The sequence below is a fragment of the Excalfactoria chinensis genome, chromosome 1 (assembly GCF_039878825.1).
Source record: "Excalfactoria chinensis isolate bCotChi1 chromosome 1, bCotChi1.hap2, whole genome shotgun sequence".
Taxonomy (NCBI): domain Eukaryota; kingdom Metazoa; phylum Chordata; class Aves; order Galliformes; family Phasianidae; genus Excalfactoria; species Excalfactoria chinensis.
Genome location: NC_092825.1, coordinates 122,906,662 through 122,922,087, shown reverse-complemented (window position 1 = coordinate 122,922,087; position 15,426 = coordinate 122,906,662). Strand labels below are relative to the sequence as shown.

General features: G+C 42.5%; 2 protein-coding genes across 9 annotated transcripts in view; one reads left to right on the top strand and one right to left on the bottom strand.

Moving 5' to 3' along the window:
* The window catches only part of LOC140250803 (cohesin subunit SA-2-like), a 54,964-nt gene extending 46,032 nt beyond the window's left edge, over positions 1–8,932 (top strand). For all 3 annotated transcript variants that reach the window (XM_072333845.1, XM_072333830.1, XM_072333837.1), the window contains 8 exons: positions 146–297; positions 1,083–1,184; positions 2,490–2,644; positions 2,741–2,869; positions 5,040–5,230; positions 6,150–6,324; positions 6,618–6,711; positions 7,987–8,932. In XM_072333845.1, the coding sequence (XP_072189946.1) occupies positions 146–297; positions 1,083–1,184; positions 2,490–2,644; positions 2,741–2,869; positions 5,040–5,230; positions 6,150–6,324; positions 6,618–6,711; positions 7,987–7,995 (1,007 nt within the window). In that variant the 3' untranslated portion in view covers positions 7,996–8,932. The remainder of the gene's footprint in view (positions 1–145; positions 298–1,082; positions 1,185–2,489; positions 2,645–2,740; positions 2,870–5,039; positions 5,231–6,149; positions 6,325–6,617; positions 6,712–7,986) is intronic.
* Positions 8,933–9,846: 914 nt separating this feature from the next.
* The window catches only part of PPP2R3B (protein phosphatase 2 regulatory subunit B''beta), a 46,666-nt gene continuing 41,086 nt past the window's right edge, over positions 9,847–15,426 (bottom strand). For 5 of the 6 annotated variants that reach the window (XM_072356833.1, XM_072356841.1, XM_072356851.1 and 2 more), the window contains 3 exons: positions 13,059–13,177; positions 12,800–12,906; positions 9,847–11,205 (listed from right to left, as the gene is read on the bottom strand). In XM_072356833.1, coding sequence (XP_072212934.1) covers positions 11,061–11,205; positions 12,800–12,906; positions 13,059–13,177 — 371 coding nt within the window. In that variant the 3' untranslated portion in view covers positions 9,847–11,060. The remainder of the gene's footprint in view (positions 11,206–12,799; positions 12,907–13,058; positions 13,178–15,426) is intronic. The other variant, XM_072356859.1, reaches the window with a different exon arrangement.

Here is a 15,426-nt window from a genome sequence, read left to right as displayed (position 1 = left end):
TACACAGAAATGAGCGCTAGCATCTGTTGCTTAGCATGTTGGCTGAACAGCTGAGTCTGTGCTATTCAGATGAAAGTTGGTCATTAAAATTGAGCTACCTTGAATAAAGTAGTAGAACAAAGCTTCAGTGCTTTTGTTTCCCTAGGCCTGACAGAAGAGGAAAAGAGAAAGGACGAAAGCTGCAAACTTGACAACTTGCACAAAAAGCGGAGTCTTCTTGCGGCATATTGCAAGCTAATCGTGTATAATGTGGTGGAGATGGCTGCAGCTGCTGAGATCTATAAGCATTACGTGAAGGTAATGTTTTATGTAAGGTTGCTTTCTCTATCAGTGCATTTTAGTGCTTGAAAGGGACTCGACTGTTTGTGAAAGATGTGGGGTTAATTGTGCTATGGCTCAGAAACGTTGTGTAATCACAGAAGGGCTGTAAAATCAAGCAAGATTAAAACAGACTCTCCTTTTTGCTCTGCAGAGGTCCATAACTGCAGACAAAGAGCTGAAAGTTCAGTAGAGTGTATCTGTATGAACATCTGCTCCTTGCTTTCTCCAAAGGGGCCATTGCAGAGAAGCAGATTGTGGCTAGGGAGTATCTGATGCTGAAGTGATCAACATACTTCATACAGCTCACACGGTTCTCATTCAGATGGCCTGGATTTCTTGTGCTCGGGCAGCTGGTAGAGCTTCAGCTGCTCTGAGGTGTGTTTCAGGAGGGCTAAGAACAGCCCAGAGTGAGCAGCTGCCTTGAGTCAACTAACAGGACATTGGAAATACCTGAACATGGGTATTGACCTTCACTGAGAAAGCATTGGTTAGATGTTTAAAACTCTCTATTGCTCTCCTGAGGTGGTTTTGTAACAACAATTGCGGTTTTTTACATTACTCCTAAAGGAACATTCCATTGTTTTAAGCATGAAATAGTAGATTTTTTGTCTATTTTTTTTTTTTTTTAAGCCTGGCTGCTCTGTTATTGGGAGTGTTTAATAAGCTGCCTGTGTGTTGTGAACGTGGTTGTGTATTTTATGTTATTTCCAGCACTGTGATAGGGGGATGATAATTCTCATTTGTTTTATTGCTATTAATAGACCTACAGTGATTTTGGAGACATAATTAAAGAAACCCTAAGCAGGACAAGGCATAGTAACAGAATTCAGAGTGCCAGAACACTTATTCTCTGTCTGCAGCAGGTAAGGTCATGATTAAAGCAAGAGATAGGGAGGTTCTTTATGACAGCTGTGTTCATACCGATGTTTTTTGCCTACCTTGCCATAATTGTTCAAATTAATCAGAAAGTCTAGTGGAAGAAATTGTTTCCTTGACTTTCCTTTCTTTTCATGGGTGTTTTTGTATGTCTTAAACTCCTTTCAGATCATTGCACCTGTTAGAAAATGTGTATTTCTGTTTCGGCTTTAGCTTTCAAAGGCATAGCGTGTTGAGATTGATGTAATCGTTGAGATTACGGAGTGTTTCTTGGGACGTGGTAGACATCTCTTAACCCTAACAAAGGTTAAGGATATTACTCTGTGTTTTACTGACTACCTTAATTCCTACTGAATTTGAAGAAGTACCTCTGTGTTTGTGGCTGGCCAGCTCGAAGCTCCAGTGCTTTCACTGTTTTTTTTTCATGGAAGGGAGTGGGGCACAGCTCTTTTGAAGGGTTTTGCAGCTGCTGACTGATGAGACCAGTCAGCTATTTTAGCAGCTGCTTTTGCCAGCTCTGCCCATGACCAGAACTGCTGCTAGCTTGGGATCGTGCTGTAAGCCACAGAGCAGGCTCTTCCCAGGGGGTGCTGATACTTGAGCTTTGCTTATTTCACACACATTGCCAGGGGCTTAGATCTATGAACCAGCCCCTGAAATCTGATTCCAGATAAAGCCTAAGCAGCATTTGGCTACATATATTCTGCTGACACAGTTGAGACTTTGTGTTTATGTATCACATAGGCAACAGACCATTTCTGGCCTTTGCTTGACCTTGAAAGTTAACAGGTTGAATGGAACAAGCTACCTCCATGTAGTACTGGGGGGGGAAAAAAAAACAAAACGTAGAGATTGGACTTGAGACTTGCTTTTGACCCAGCCTCACTCTTGGAAATTGGTCTGTGCTGCCACCAAACTTGTGTACAATATCTGCATTCTGATACTCTGAAAACTCAGGCAAATAGTCCTCTTGGGTTTGACTCGGAAGACCCAACAATTTGAGATGGTGTCGGTGAGACCATCACCTTCAGGAGTTGATTCTCTTTATGTACATCTATTTTTCTACCTGTTCTGTAAACTTGTGCTTATCTGTCAGACAGAGCAGCACCTTTTGAATGAGTTCCTGCTTATTGCCGTTGTGTACTATTAAAGTATATGACTTACTGGCTCTTTTGTAAGGCTTCTGTCTGTGTAAGCTCACCGTCGCTTGGCAGGCATCTCTCTGTGTTCTCCTGAAGCTTTGTTTGGCTGTAGGATTACATGTGGTTGCTGATCTGGGACTTCTTTTGCAGCTGTTTCAGACATACGCAGAAAGCCAGGACAGCAGTACTGGTGTGGAATTGTCTTCTGCTTCCTTCATAAATATGAAAGAACTTGCACGGCGGTTTTCGCTAACGTTTGGTTGGGACCAGCTGAAATCTAGAGAATCTGTTGCCATGATACACAAGTACGTGCCATGTCGCATAGCTTTATCCACAACCATTGAGTTTGTTAGTTTTTGTTATTACTCAATTCTTACTCAATTTTTGTTTTCTTTTAATAGGGAAGGCATCGAATTTGCCTTTCAAGGAACTACTGGAACAGATGGGAAATGCTTGCCTCCCAACTTAAGCTTTCTCTTAATCATCAGTGAATTTTCCAATAAGCTTCTAAAGCCTGACAAAAGAGTAGTGTAAGTTAAGATCTTGTACGCTGTCACGCACAGGTTGTGTTTTGTCTGTCTGTGTATGCGGGGTACTTGACCTTCAGTGATTCAGTGCTAGAGAAGTTACTAAAGGGCTTTTCAGAGAACTTGTGAAATCAATTTGGCCTTGCAGCTCTTGGTTTTAGAGACGCTCCTAGAATTTGATAGTAGCTTTTGTAGTACTTACTTTTGAAAGTGCGGTATTCATTCATGAACTCTTTCGGGCATGGTTGTAGCCACGTGTGGCAGTTCTTCTGAGGGAAAGACAGTGGCGGAGACTTGCGGGTTGCTAGTGGAGGGGCAGGAAGGCTTTTCTGAGAGATGAAACAGAAAATGTGGCAAATGAGGTAAAACCTGCATCGTTGCTTTGTAACAGTCACATTCCACAGGCTCAGGACTGAATCATGTGAGTTCCATGGAATGGAAATAGACGTGATTCTGTCAGTAATGGAGATATTTAAACTTGAACCTACTGTTTACAAGGAAGTAGGCCGTGATCCAGGTGGCCTCCTGTGCTGTACATCGGTTTCTAGATTTAAATTTAATGTTAAAAGAATAGTTCTAATTATGTTGGTATCATGGGTCATAACATGTCTGAACAGAGAGGTGTTACTGCCTTTGGCTGACTTAACAGCAGTCGTTTTTGGGAAGAAGTAAATTGCTATATTTAACTTCTTGACCAGTGGATATATTCCAGAAGTGTATCCCTGAATGTATGCTATACACTCAGGTAGGCTTAGTTATCTGTCACTTCTGTGGGACATACAAAACCGAGCAGGGAACGCTCCTTGAGTTTTAGTTCTTATGGCCTCAGACCCACCCACTGCTGCTGGGAACAAATGGGAAACAATAAAATCACAAAGGGGGGAAACTGGAATCTTATCCACAAATGCTTTCAGGCTATTTTTTTTTTCTGGAGTAACGGTTTCTATTCTAGGAGGCTTAAAACGCCTTGTGGGGGCTGGAGGTTATATTTCCACTCAGAAATATTTAGGTTTAGCTGCATCATAAATTACCGGATGGAATGTTTTGGGTCAACATTAGCTTTTAGAAATAAACATCTGGTTACTTTCATTTTTTATTATTAATCATAGGTTTGATGTCTAGGTTTGTATATTAACATATGTGAGAGCACCTTTAACAGATGGGATGCAGAATATGGGCATTTGTTAGAAAGGAGAATATTTCAACACCAGCAAAGTAAATGGATTTTAACCTCCTCCGCCTGTAATTGCCCCAGCTGCAGCCATGAAATAGCAGACTTGTCGCTTGGTCTGTGCCACAAAGCACACAAGAAATGAGTTATTGAATAACAAGCAGCATGAAGGGCCTGATTCCTAAATCAGTAGAAGGCTTTCCATTGACACAGATAGGAGTTGGATTAGACTCCTAAGCAGTAGTCACAATACATGCTTGTTTGAAAACAACAAATTCCATCACCAGGGTTTCTTGATTCCTGGGGCCTCCACGGCCCATGGCTCTAATTGTTTCGGAGTCAGCGTTTACCCTCAACTCCTTGCAGCACCAATTCTGTTTGTTTTTGGAAAGCAAATGAAATGTCTGATATTTTCCAGGCCACTCTCTTAATCAGTGGAAGAATAATGTACTGTACGGGCTGGCGTTAAAACTGTCACTGTTGGTATTTGCTAACATGGGGTCTGTTCTGGCCAACGCTGGGCTTGATTTCCAAGTGATGAGCTGTAGCTCAAATGTAGTGATTGTCCAGTTTCAGTCTGAGTCAGACTTGGGTTTTCTTTTCCTATTGTTGTGATACAGAAATGGATCTTCATAGAATCGTAGAACAGCCTGGGTGAAAAGAAACTCAAAGCTCATCCAGTTGATGCTATGTGTAGGGTCGCCAACCACCAGACCAGGCTGCCCAGAGCCACATCCAGCCTGGCCTTGAATGCCTCCAGGGATGGGGCATCCACAGCCTCCTTGGGTCAGAAAGTCAGAAAGACTTTGTCAGAGATGTCCTGATGAAGGATGTTTTTCCCCAAAAGAATGTTTGAAGGAGGAGACCTCTTTGCTCCAGAAGAGGTGGGAGCTTGGTGATCATTCACCTGGGAGGAGGGCCAGCATCAGGTCTGTGGATTGACTCAGGCAGGAGGAGGATTTGTAGCAGTGCTTTCTGCAGCACTTATTGTTTTTTTTCTAGGTACGACTACTTGCAGAGGTATGTAGCAGAACCATTGCCTTGCAGCCGAGACAAATGGCAGCCACTGATCTTGTACAGAAACTCCTTGTTGGATAATGAAGACGACGAGAGCTCTGTCCTTGGCAGCTCAGGAGAATGGCCTCCCACGGGCACATCGAAGGCACTGTCTTTTAAAAGGAAATTATCTAACGGTATGAAAACTGACTGTTCTGAATTTGCTGAGATAAAATAAACGCAGCTAAAATGCATCGCATGCTTTGTGTTAGCAGTGCCGCATTTTGTTGGATGTTTATGGACTTTGCAGTTGGAACTGTGGCTTTTGCCTTCAGCCTTATTGTTGCTGGAAGGTCTCTTCTGTCACTGAACGGGAGAAGGTTGGTTGGCCTGGAGACCTTGCGTGGTTGCTATGAATTGTCTGTACTGAGGTCTGTGGTTCATCATTCACTGGTTCATTGCTTTCAACTGTTAAGGGCATTGTTGCTTTAGGCCCTGTAGGTGATTGTGAGAGGGAAGGTGTTTCCAGAATGTGATTCCCCAGGTGATTTGGGCTGAATCTTCCTCTGTTGACTCTGTGGGTAACCTCGCCTTCTGAACTAGGATTCTGTTTCTACCCAAAAGAATTGTACTTAGGTGGGCTGCTCTCATCGACTTCCAGTCTATAAAGAGATATTTCCTGCGTGCTCACGGTAGGGATTAATTAAATGTAGTAAAGCCATAATGAAAGCAATTGCCAGTACAAGTGCTAAGTGCTTTGGGCGTGTGTACTGGTATGGGCAGGAAAGGGAATTTTCCAGAATGGCCTTTAGTTTCTCTCATCCATTCTCGTATTTTTTTCAGTGGGTCTGCCTTCAAAAAGGTTATTCCTTTTGTGTTCCAGAGGCCTTTCTTTCTTGAGGGTGATACACACCCAGCGGTACTGATAGCACTTAAGACTGGGGCCACAATGTGAAATCTAAATGGCAAAAGTGATGAGTGGGCAAATGAAATCAATGAATGCTTTGGTCCGTACCTCCCCTTGAGCTCGGTCTCCATTGCTCTCCAGCAGTGGGAGACAGTGCTGTCAGCGTGTCCTCCAAGGGCGAGGCTGAAGAGTAGCTCGCTGTCTTCCAGGGTCTTTGCCTGAAACCAGCCATACTGAAGCAGCAAGCCAAGAAGCAGCCTTAGAGTGTGCTTCCCAGCTTACCTCTGCAGCAGGGAGAAGCAGAAAGAGGCTGAAATCTCAAGAGAAGCACTTGAAGGAACATTTGCCATTGCGTTGTCCAGGAGGGCTGCAGAGGAGATGCAGGTGAGAGTTTTATGTCTTAGAAGCTCCTTCAATTGTCCCGGAATTGACAGCTGGCGTTTCTCTAGCAGCCTCTCCTTATGTTTTTGGTAATCCTGCTGTGGGCACAGGCTGCAGGCCGTGTGCCCTTTGGCTTGCCTGCTTTGTTTCCTCAGACCAAATTCCTACACTTGCTCCTTTGGCTCGATTGTCTCCTGATGTCCCAGAGCTGCCTTAATCAAATCCATGCAACATGACGCCTCTCTTAATGTGTTTCTTAAGATACAGCTTCTTTTTGTTTTGTTTCCCCACCACAGCAAAGATGAGATTAAGACAGAAGATGTCTCAGTGGAGGGACAAGCAGAAGATGCAAGTGAAGATGTTGATGTTGATGTGGTTGGTGCAGAGCAGGTAATTTCAGTTTGTGTTTTCCAGTGCTACACACAGCTGTATGTGGGGTGGCTGAAGATGAGTTCAGAACCTTGTGAGCACCCACCCTGTGAGCTTTCATGCTCATCTTGTGGCCCCTTGCAGGAGTTCCCCCTTCTTCCCTCCCTGCTGTAGCCAAGGTCTCTTTCAGGACATCTGTCTGTGTTTCTAAGGCAGTTGGTAACGCAGCATGTGGACACCTTTAGGTACTCTGAACACCAGCTTGGAGGGATTACGAGGAAGACCCAGTTAACCTTTCCCATATTGTGAAGCTCTTAAATTTGGAGCCCTTTGCTGCAGCTCTTTCTGTTACTGAAACCTTGCAGAGATGGTACTGCCTTAAACCTGTAAGAAATGATATCTGATTCAGAAATTGTGTTTGCATTGTGCTTTTCGGATAAAAAGCATCTCAGAAGGTGCCTGATCACCAGTCAGCATGGGGCTGTCCCTTTCTTCTTACCCTTTTCCATTTGGGCCTGTTAGGAAGACTAAATTGTCCCCAGAGGGACAATCAATACCTTGTCCCCAAGGTAGGAGAATGTAGCCAAACTACAGCTGCCCATCTGGGTTTCAGCTCAGCTGAGGAATGAGTATTTGGGGCAGTGAAGGACATGGGACGGTGGAGTGCATAGACTCAAATAGGCTGTTGTACACCAGGGGTCTTGCAGCAGTGACTGGAATGAAAGGGGGGATGAACAAAGTGAGGGCACGAGGCTACTTGGACTGCAGCTGGTCACTGCCCTTCCTTCCTCTGAAGGTTTGCTGTGCCAGCCGTTGCAAGGGCCAAGCATTTCCTTCATGCATTTCCCTCTGCTCTCTGAGCTTTTGATGCAATGCAAATACAGCATTTCACTGACAGTTTTGGGTAGCGACTCAGGTAACCCCTTCATTTCTGGTGGCTACCTGGGCTCTAACAAATAGCTGCATTCAAAGACCTTGGCTGATTGCTTTCTTTTTAAGCGAGGTGTTCTTGTTAAATTACTGATTTTGTCTGATATCTGAGTCGTGGACTGACTGACTGACTGCTCCCTCTTCTTCCAGTTGTAGGCTGTAAAATATTTGCTTAGGCAATGGGCCTGGAGTAGCTCCTACTGAAGATAGATAATAAATCAATTGTATCAGTGGACCAGATGCTTTCTGAGAGCCAGCTATGGCCGCATCACTACATGTTTGGAAGCTTCATCTTTATTCTTTGTGTGCCCCTGTGAGATGTTTTCTTGATAGTGTGAGACTGAGTTTGTTTTTCTTCCGGCACAGGACAATTAACAAACTGAGAGGATGAAGAGAAGTGAAGAACACGGTACCATTTCTGTCTTTGAACCGTAGAACTGAACATTGTGGTTGCGATAGCATCAAGCAAGGCAGCAGGAGATGTGTGTCACGCCAAGTCCCCCCCTGTAGGCACCCGCCCTGTGCCAGTTTCTAGCACTGTGGTTGAGTTCTCCGCACTGCTTGTTTTGGGGATTCCTGGTGAGATGGGTGGTGTGCTTCAAGGGGGAGAGAGCTGTGAATGTCATTACTCAACTTCATCCTCAACTTCCGTGTGGTCTTGGAACAGAGTACTACCATAAGCTGACTTGAAGATGCTGCCCTGGCTCTGATTTGAGCATGTTCGTCTCATCTATTTCAGTGTTCTGCTGGAGGCACTCCTTACTTTTTGAGGTGCCCGAGATGGATGGATGTGTGTGTGTGTATCTCCTTGTATGCAGTTACAGCACAGGGAGAAAGGAGCCTGCTGGGTGATGCCAGGTGACTTGGATCCAATACTCTGAAAGTATTCCTGGAAGGCGGTGCTCACAGAGATGGCGTTAGTTGCCTGTGGGGATGAGGGCGTGTGCCCAGGAGACTTGAATCAAGACTTACAGCAACAAAGTAAACGACAGTGGACCAGCTGAGTATTTTCCTCTGGAATAAATTCTCCATACACTGTAATCACGCGGTATTTACTTGGAAAATGAAAAGCGTGAAAAGACAATGTAAATAGGCTGTAAATACAACCATTCACCATCATGTTTCCGTTAAGGGTTTGGAAATGATCTTCACACGAGTTGTTCAGAGGGAGGAGGCTGGGGATTTTTTTTGCTGCTTTGCTGCTCCGTGGAACTGTATGCTGCATTAATCCATCAGCTTTATTATTTTTATACATATATATACTCTATATATTTTGGATTGTAACTGTGTAAAATAAACCACCTTAAATATTGCTATTCATGGGTACCGATGGTGCAAGTGAACGTTCCCATTTTAGTTCTGGAGAAAGAAAGAACTGCCAGCTGAGGGGTTACCAGCTCAGAGCTGAAACCAAGTGGAAGAACATACATGCATCACTTGGAGCCTCAAGGAAAACCTAGAGCTGCCCTGAGTGTAACACCAATTCTCCCCCCATCTCAATTTGTTTGCAGTTCCCCCTGTGACTCACTTGGTGCTCCCCCGTACCTTGCTCTGCCCTCCTATAAATAAAGCAATGGTGATGTTCCCCTCATGCATCTGGATTTGTGCACAGCTGCAGTAGGAACATGGAGCTCATGCCTCATCAAGGAGGGAAACGCTCATTAAAAGTACGTGGGATGGAAATATTCCTTCTGGAGGAAGGTACAATAATCTTTCTAGTTCTGGGTATTGCAAGAAAAGGCATTTCTACTGTAACATCATGAATTGCTCCGTTAGACTGCTAGGAAAAGAGGGGACTGGATAGCAGAAGTGTAATTGACAGTAGGGATTGAAAGGCAATTCATTAACCATAAAGTAGCAATAACAGCTACAGTGCTACAGCCTCTGCAGAGGAAGCGGTGCTGGTTGTTTAGTAGAGAAATGTGGTAAGAGAGCCCTTTGCGGTAGGTGCCTGCGGACAAGCGTTTGTAAGAAACTGAAGGATTTCAAGTGGAGCAAAACACAACCTGCTGGACAGCGAGTTTCTATCAAGATTGGAATAGTAGCCCACAGGTTCATCTTTTAAAACTCCTTGGAGCAGGATTTAAATGGATTGCACAGCCCTGGGTCAGCCTGACTGCAGGCAGGGGTGACTGCTTTCATTACTGAAGCTGCACAGGTCTGTAGGGCTCTGGTTGAGGGCATGGGAGGAGCAGAGAAGATCTCTGTCCCGTGTCCAGCTGTTCAGCATCACCGCTGATGCTGGTGGAGCTTGAGTGGAGCTTGTTGTAATTATCTAACCAGAATGCATACATTTGTAACCCATAATACCTTGGCATGGTTCTTTAATAGGAAGTTAATTACACGTAGTCCTTAATGTTAATCAGAACCGTTACATTACACGTATGAAAATCTTTATTTGCAAATACAAACACAATTTTAAAACATTTTAAACAGATCTACACCGCAACCAAAAAATAACTTACATCTTTCTGTCCAGTTTTTCTTTGTTTTTTTTTTTTTTTTTTTTTTCTTCCCAACAAAATCTATTTAAAAACAGTGGAGGCAACAATTCCAAGCTGCTGTGACACCGAATGAATATCCATGGAATGTGTCAATAGCAAACAACTGAAGGGGAGGACAGACGAAAGCACTGAATGCCCGCAACAAATTAGTGCACATCACTGATCGGGGAACGTTTATACAAAGGAGTATTAAAAAAATTGGTTCCTTCTACAAGAAGTCAACACACTCATTTTGGATCAAGCATCAACACGGACTCCACTATTAAATCGTCTTTTTGTACTGAACGTCAATGAAAACACTGGAGTTTGAAAAGGCCAAGCAAAGTTAAAGCTGGGGCAAATCAAGACTATGCGGAGAAGAGGAGCAACTTGTTTCTGGCATTAGTGTTCCTTGTGCACCAAAATGCTCAGCTCGTCCACTGAAACTATCTGTAAGGAAAGAGACGAATCCTGTGCTCACAGTAACGCCTCTTCCTTGGCAAGGCACAGAAGCCCTAGAACTTGTATGAGCACAGACGCATTGCCAGCCATGTATGCATCGTCTCCTCACCTCCCATAGCAGTACAGGAATCCCTATTTACACAAGGGAGGGAGATGGTCAGTGCACCACACGTCAACTTAACTTAGAATTACACAGTTCTTTTAAAAACAGTAGATTTAGGTCAAACAGTGTTATTCTTCCATGAAGGAATAATGCAACATCTGTAAATAAATATTTTAATCTCTTTTACAAACTACAGACTATTGAATAAATACAAAAAGTTTCGTCATTCCATACAAATGCATTTCTTTTATGTAAAAGGTAGTCTGGTGATTAAATACTTTTAGCACAAAACTAAGCTGAGTTCCTGGAACCAAAACCCACTGAAACATATAGGTGTGTAGCAGACCTGCTGCAGACTGTCCCTTCTCTTCTGCAAGTGGTGACTGCAACCGCTACTCAAAGTCCTCTTCGTAGTCGTATTCATCCAAGTCGACATCAGCCAGATGGGAAGGCATTTCAAAAAACGGCCTCTTTTCCATCTGATACTTCAGGACGTTGGCCTTCTGATGGTCCACAGGACTCAGTTCGGCTTCATACCTACAAACAGGTGACCAAGGTTGCATATGTTGGCAAGTGCCTAACGAAGCAGGCGTGAGTACAAGGAAATGAGAGCAAACAAGAAGCAGGAAAGCAAAAGATGACTGACAGCGTACTGATAACTGCCCGCTGAACATGGAAATGATCTGGTGGATAACAAAGTGCATAACTTAATCTGCTTCAGCACTGTTTAGGGATGTCTGGTGTCTGATCAAAGAACGGACCATTTCCTTGGCTAGGCCAACTACAGTTCATGCGCATTTCCCCAAGTGCTACTGAATCCCAGCTCAGCATGGGATGATTTCCACCTATTCAACAAGACTATGCAACAAACAAACTTTAGACACTGCAGTCCAGCATGAAACCATTGTTTCCTTCTGCATTCTTCTAATTGAACTTACAATGGTATTACATGGTGATAAGGAGAAGCACTGAATGTCGCAGGGCAAAGAAGTATTAAGCACTAGAAATCCATCATGAACACCAACATAGAGTAGAATCGTAGAATTGCTCAGGTTGGAAAAGACCTTAAAGATCACCGAGTCCAACTACAACCTAACCACACTACCCTACAGAGTAGCAAGAACATCAGAGGTAGGAAGAGAGAAATGTTTTCACCCATGAATGTGATTCCATTGAATAGCTTCAAGAGGAATCTAATAGCCCAGCTTCAGCAACATCCCGGGTAAATCTAGCACTTTTGGATCACATCAGCTAAATATTAGGCTGAATAAAAAACAGTTTTCAAGTCAACCCCTCCCTTTAAAAAATAAATAAATACTATTTTGCTCTCCCCAAGATTGTTAAAACCTTCAAAATAGGAACCAAAACTCACCTCAGAGTTGCTTTACTGATTTATGCATTTGAAAAAAAGGGTTTGGAAAATACATATGTTCTACCAAAACGACCATGTTGACGTGCAACCCTCTAACTTACGGTCTTCTCTATAAGAATTCATTCTAACTTTCTGAGAAGGACTTTTTTTCTTTAAATAAAAGCTAACATCTCAAATGTACCTTTTAAATACGTCTGTTGTGTAGCAATACAGAGAGATGACAACAGCTTTTCCAGTCATCCAAAATAAAGGACAGCACAGATACTATTTGTAGGCTCTGTCTGTCCTATACTCAGAAGATAGTTATTCAAACACTATCAAACCAAATACCAATTCCCATCTCCTTCCGAGCTCTTTCTTCATGGAGTACAACTTTTACTCCTTTCCAAGATACCAAAAGAAACTTAAAAACACTCTCCCCTTCTCACATATTATACAATCACAGAATGGCTTGGGTTGGAGGGGACCCCTCAAAATGCTCTTAATGGTTTGTTCACTTAACAAGCAGCTAGAAAAATTAATCATTGAATTTTAGTTGGTTTTGGAGCTGTTTCAAATCCTCCCTCCCAAAATTTAATCACCATTTAATCAGAGAATATTTCATTCTAGACAAAAGGAAGGCCCTTCCTCCATCACTGAGCACGTGGCTAAACATGGGCAACAACACTAGTCTAGAAAAACAGCACGAACGATAGTAGTGATGGTGAGGCTGTACAACAGTAGGAAGGCCATGTACCAGGTATTCAGCTACATGCTTACCCGTCATTCCACTGGTCACTTGCTGCCTCTTCTGCTACCAAGATATCATACTCTTCAGCAGCATACTTCTCCCAGTCAGAGACCTCTGGACTTTCACCTTCACTATCCTAAGCAACCACATTGCAAGTTACACAAAATTATAACGACAAATATAATTATCACTGTTACATGACAATTACAATGATTATAATGATAACTGTATTAGCGATTAAACACGTAGCTAAAAAGATTATTATTTATTTTACAGATTCATACTCACCCGCAAAATAGAAAATTGATCCTTCTGTTCGTGGTCGAGGTATTTTTCAATGTTGAAAAAGGTATCAAAAAACACATTTGTCAACTTACATCTCTTTAAGTCATGCAAAGTAATTTTTCCTGCACACAAGAGATAAGATATTTAAAGCCATGATTATCCTTTCTCCAAAGGGAGAAATGTTACTTAAAAGTTATCATTACACTTAAGAACATTTGCTACTGATGTTCAACGCAATAGGAGGCCCGAAGAGATGAAATATGTAACTTCAGTATTTCAGATATTTTCCCTTGCTTTAACTGTTAGCTTCTTTCAGCATCCTGGAGTGGGACGCAATCTACCACACCTAGGTTTAGAAGAAACCATTCAAGCTAGTTGTCCAAGATTCCTCAAGAGAGAGATACCTCCAGTGAGTTACTCATTCCTTGCCAGTAAGTGTTTGGGCAGCAGGGAGGAATCTCCTCTGGCAGCATCCCCCTCTCTCCCCTGTATGACAGCACCTGCCCTCTCCTTTTGCCTACATTATTCTGCATTACACAAGTGAAAGTAACCCATTTCACTGAGCTCCTTCAGCTCTCACTTGGATAAGAATTTCTATCTGACCTGAACAATTCAAGTGTGTATTTTAGACCCGAGAGTGTGACTGTGCTTCATGCAAATGAGCTTTTTATGGAGTAGTTTGTCTTATTTGTCCAGCTTGACTGGTATTTACTGCTTGAGCGGTAGGCTAAAGATTCAGAGGTGTTTTGTTTTATGAAGTGATTCTTAAACAACCCTCACAACAATGGATAGCAAAGCGTCGGAAATATCTGTCAAGTTGCTTGAAAATATTACCTTATTTCAAGGCTGACTATTGAGCTTCTGCAGAAAGACTGAAAAATATCAGATGTGCGAGTAAGGACAGATGGCTACTGTTGAAAGTGAGGAATTTATTAATATCCTTATCTATGGCTAGTCTTCCACTGTCTGTCAAGGAGCAGCCAACTGCAGATGTTATGGACGAGCTCAATAGAAGCCAGACTTACAACAGTATTTCCTCAGCTTAGTAACCCAGCTTAGCAGCTTTTAACAATGTATGGCTCAAGGGCACTGGAGAGAAGATGAGGTCTGTGAATCTCAGTGCCATTTGGAAATGGTTGCCACACATCTGCCACCATCTGAAGCACCCTAGTGTATTCTGTCTAGCCGATGCTCCAGAACATCACAAATCCCTCACATGGCACCTGTGTCATATCTGTCAGACCCACACAGATGTCTGGTGTATCAGGTCATCTCAAGTGGCAGCATCTCTCCACAACCAAGCAACTGATTTTGAGTCCTGGTTATATAAGCTCCCAATTTAAGTTCGGCACCTATATTTGGTTCACTGATTTGCTCTCTAGTTTCCATTTATTGCAATGGGAGCTTAGATACCTAACACTCATGCAGACACCCAACATTGTCTTTCAGAAACCAAAGCCAGAATAAAATCAAGATTGCTAAATTTAGTCTCTACAAATTCAAGAATTTGTTTTTTTGGTACACAAGGCATCTTGTAGCAAACTGTATCATAGTACAGCTGCATACTGTACGACATCATCACCTTTTGTTTCAAATCTACCAACCAAGACATCAACTGATGAGGCTAGTTTTGTGTTAGGAAAACAACACAAGAGTTTTTTCTTAATTCATCTTTTCCACTTTGTTCACTTTCTACGAAAACCCATCAACTCTTCACAATTAATTTTAACTTTCATGGTCCCGTACAACTCTTTCCCCTAGCTAAGAGCCCTCACAACCTTCTTATATCATCTACACCATACATAAGAGACACGTAAATCTCATTTATTCAAGATATCAAAAACATCTTCCTTTCAGAAGCCTTTACAAAGGTGCTTTCACCTAACAAGTTCACATCAACTTCATTCAAATCAATGTGAAGCTTTTATTTCTCTTAAACAAGTTTTGAGTTATTTCAGTTCTCTTAGAATGTGAAACTTCATGTCCCCATAAAAGTCAAGTGCCTTTCTCCCACCAAAAGTTTCTGGTAATTTATGTATGTTTAATAATGGAAAGGAGGTGAGCAACAAGCAAAACTATTAATTTATATTCTAACCATAGTTTTGTTGGTAGTAAACAGAATAAGCACTACTGAAGTGACTCTTGAAATTCTAGTAGGCAAAAATGGGCACTTCATCTACAAGAGTGCATCAGTGCAAGACTTCAGCACAACGTTATATTTGGTAAACAAAAGCACAGACGTTCAACCATTTCTTTTTACCATGAAAATAGCTGACAATAGTGTATGTGGTAGAGGTTACGACTCCTGTCAAACACTTCAAGGACAAATATGCAAGTTCCACATTTACTGCGATCCAGAGTCTGTGTAAGA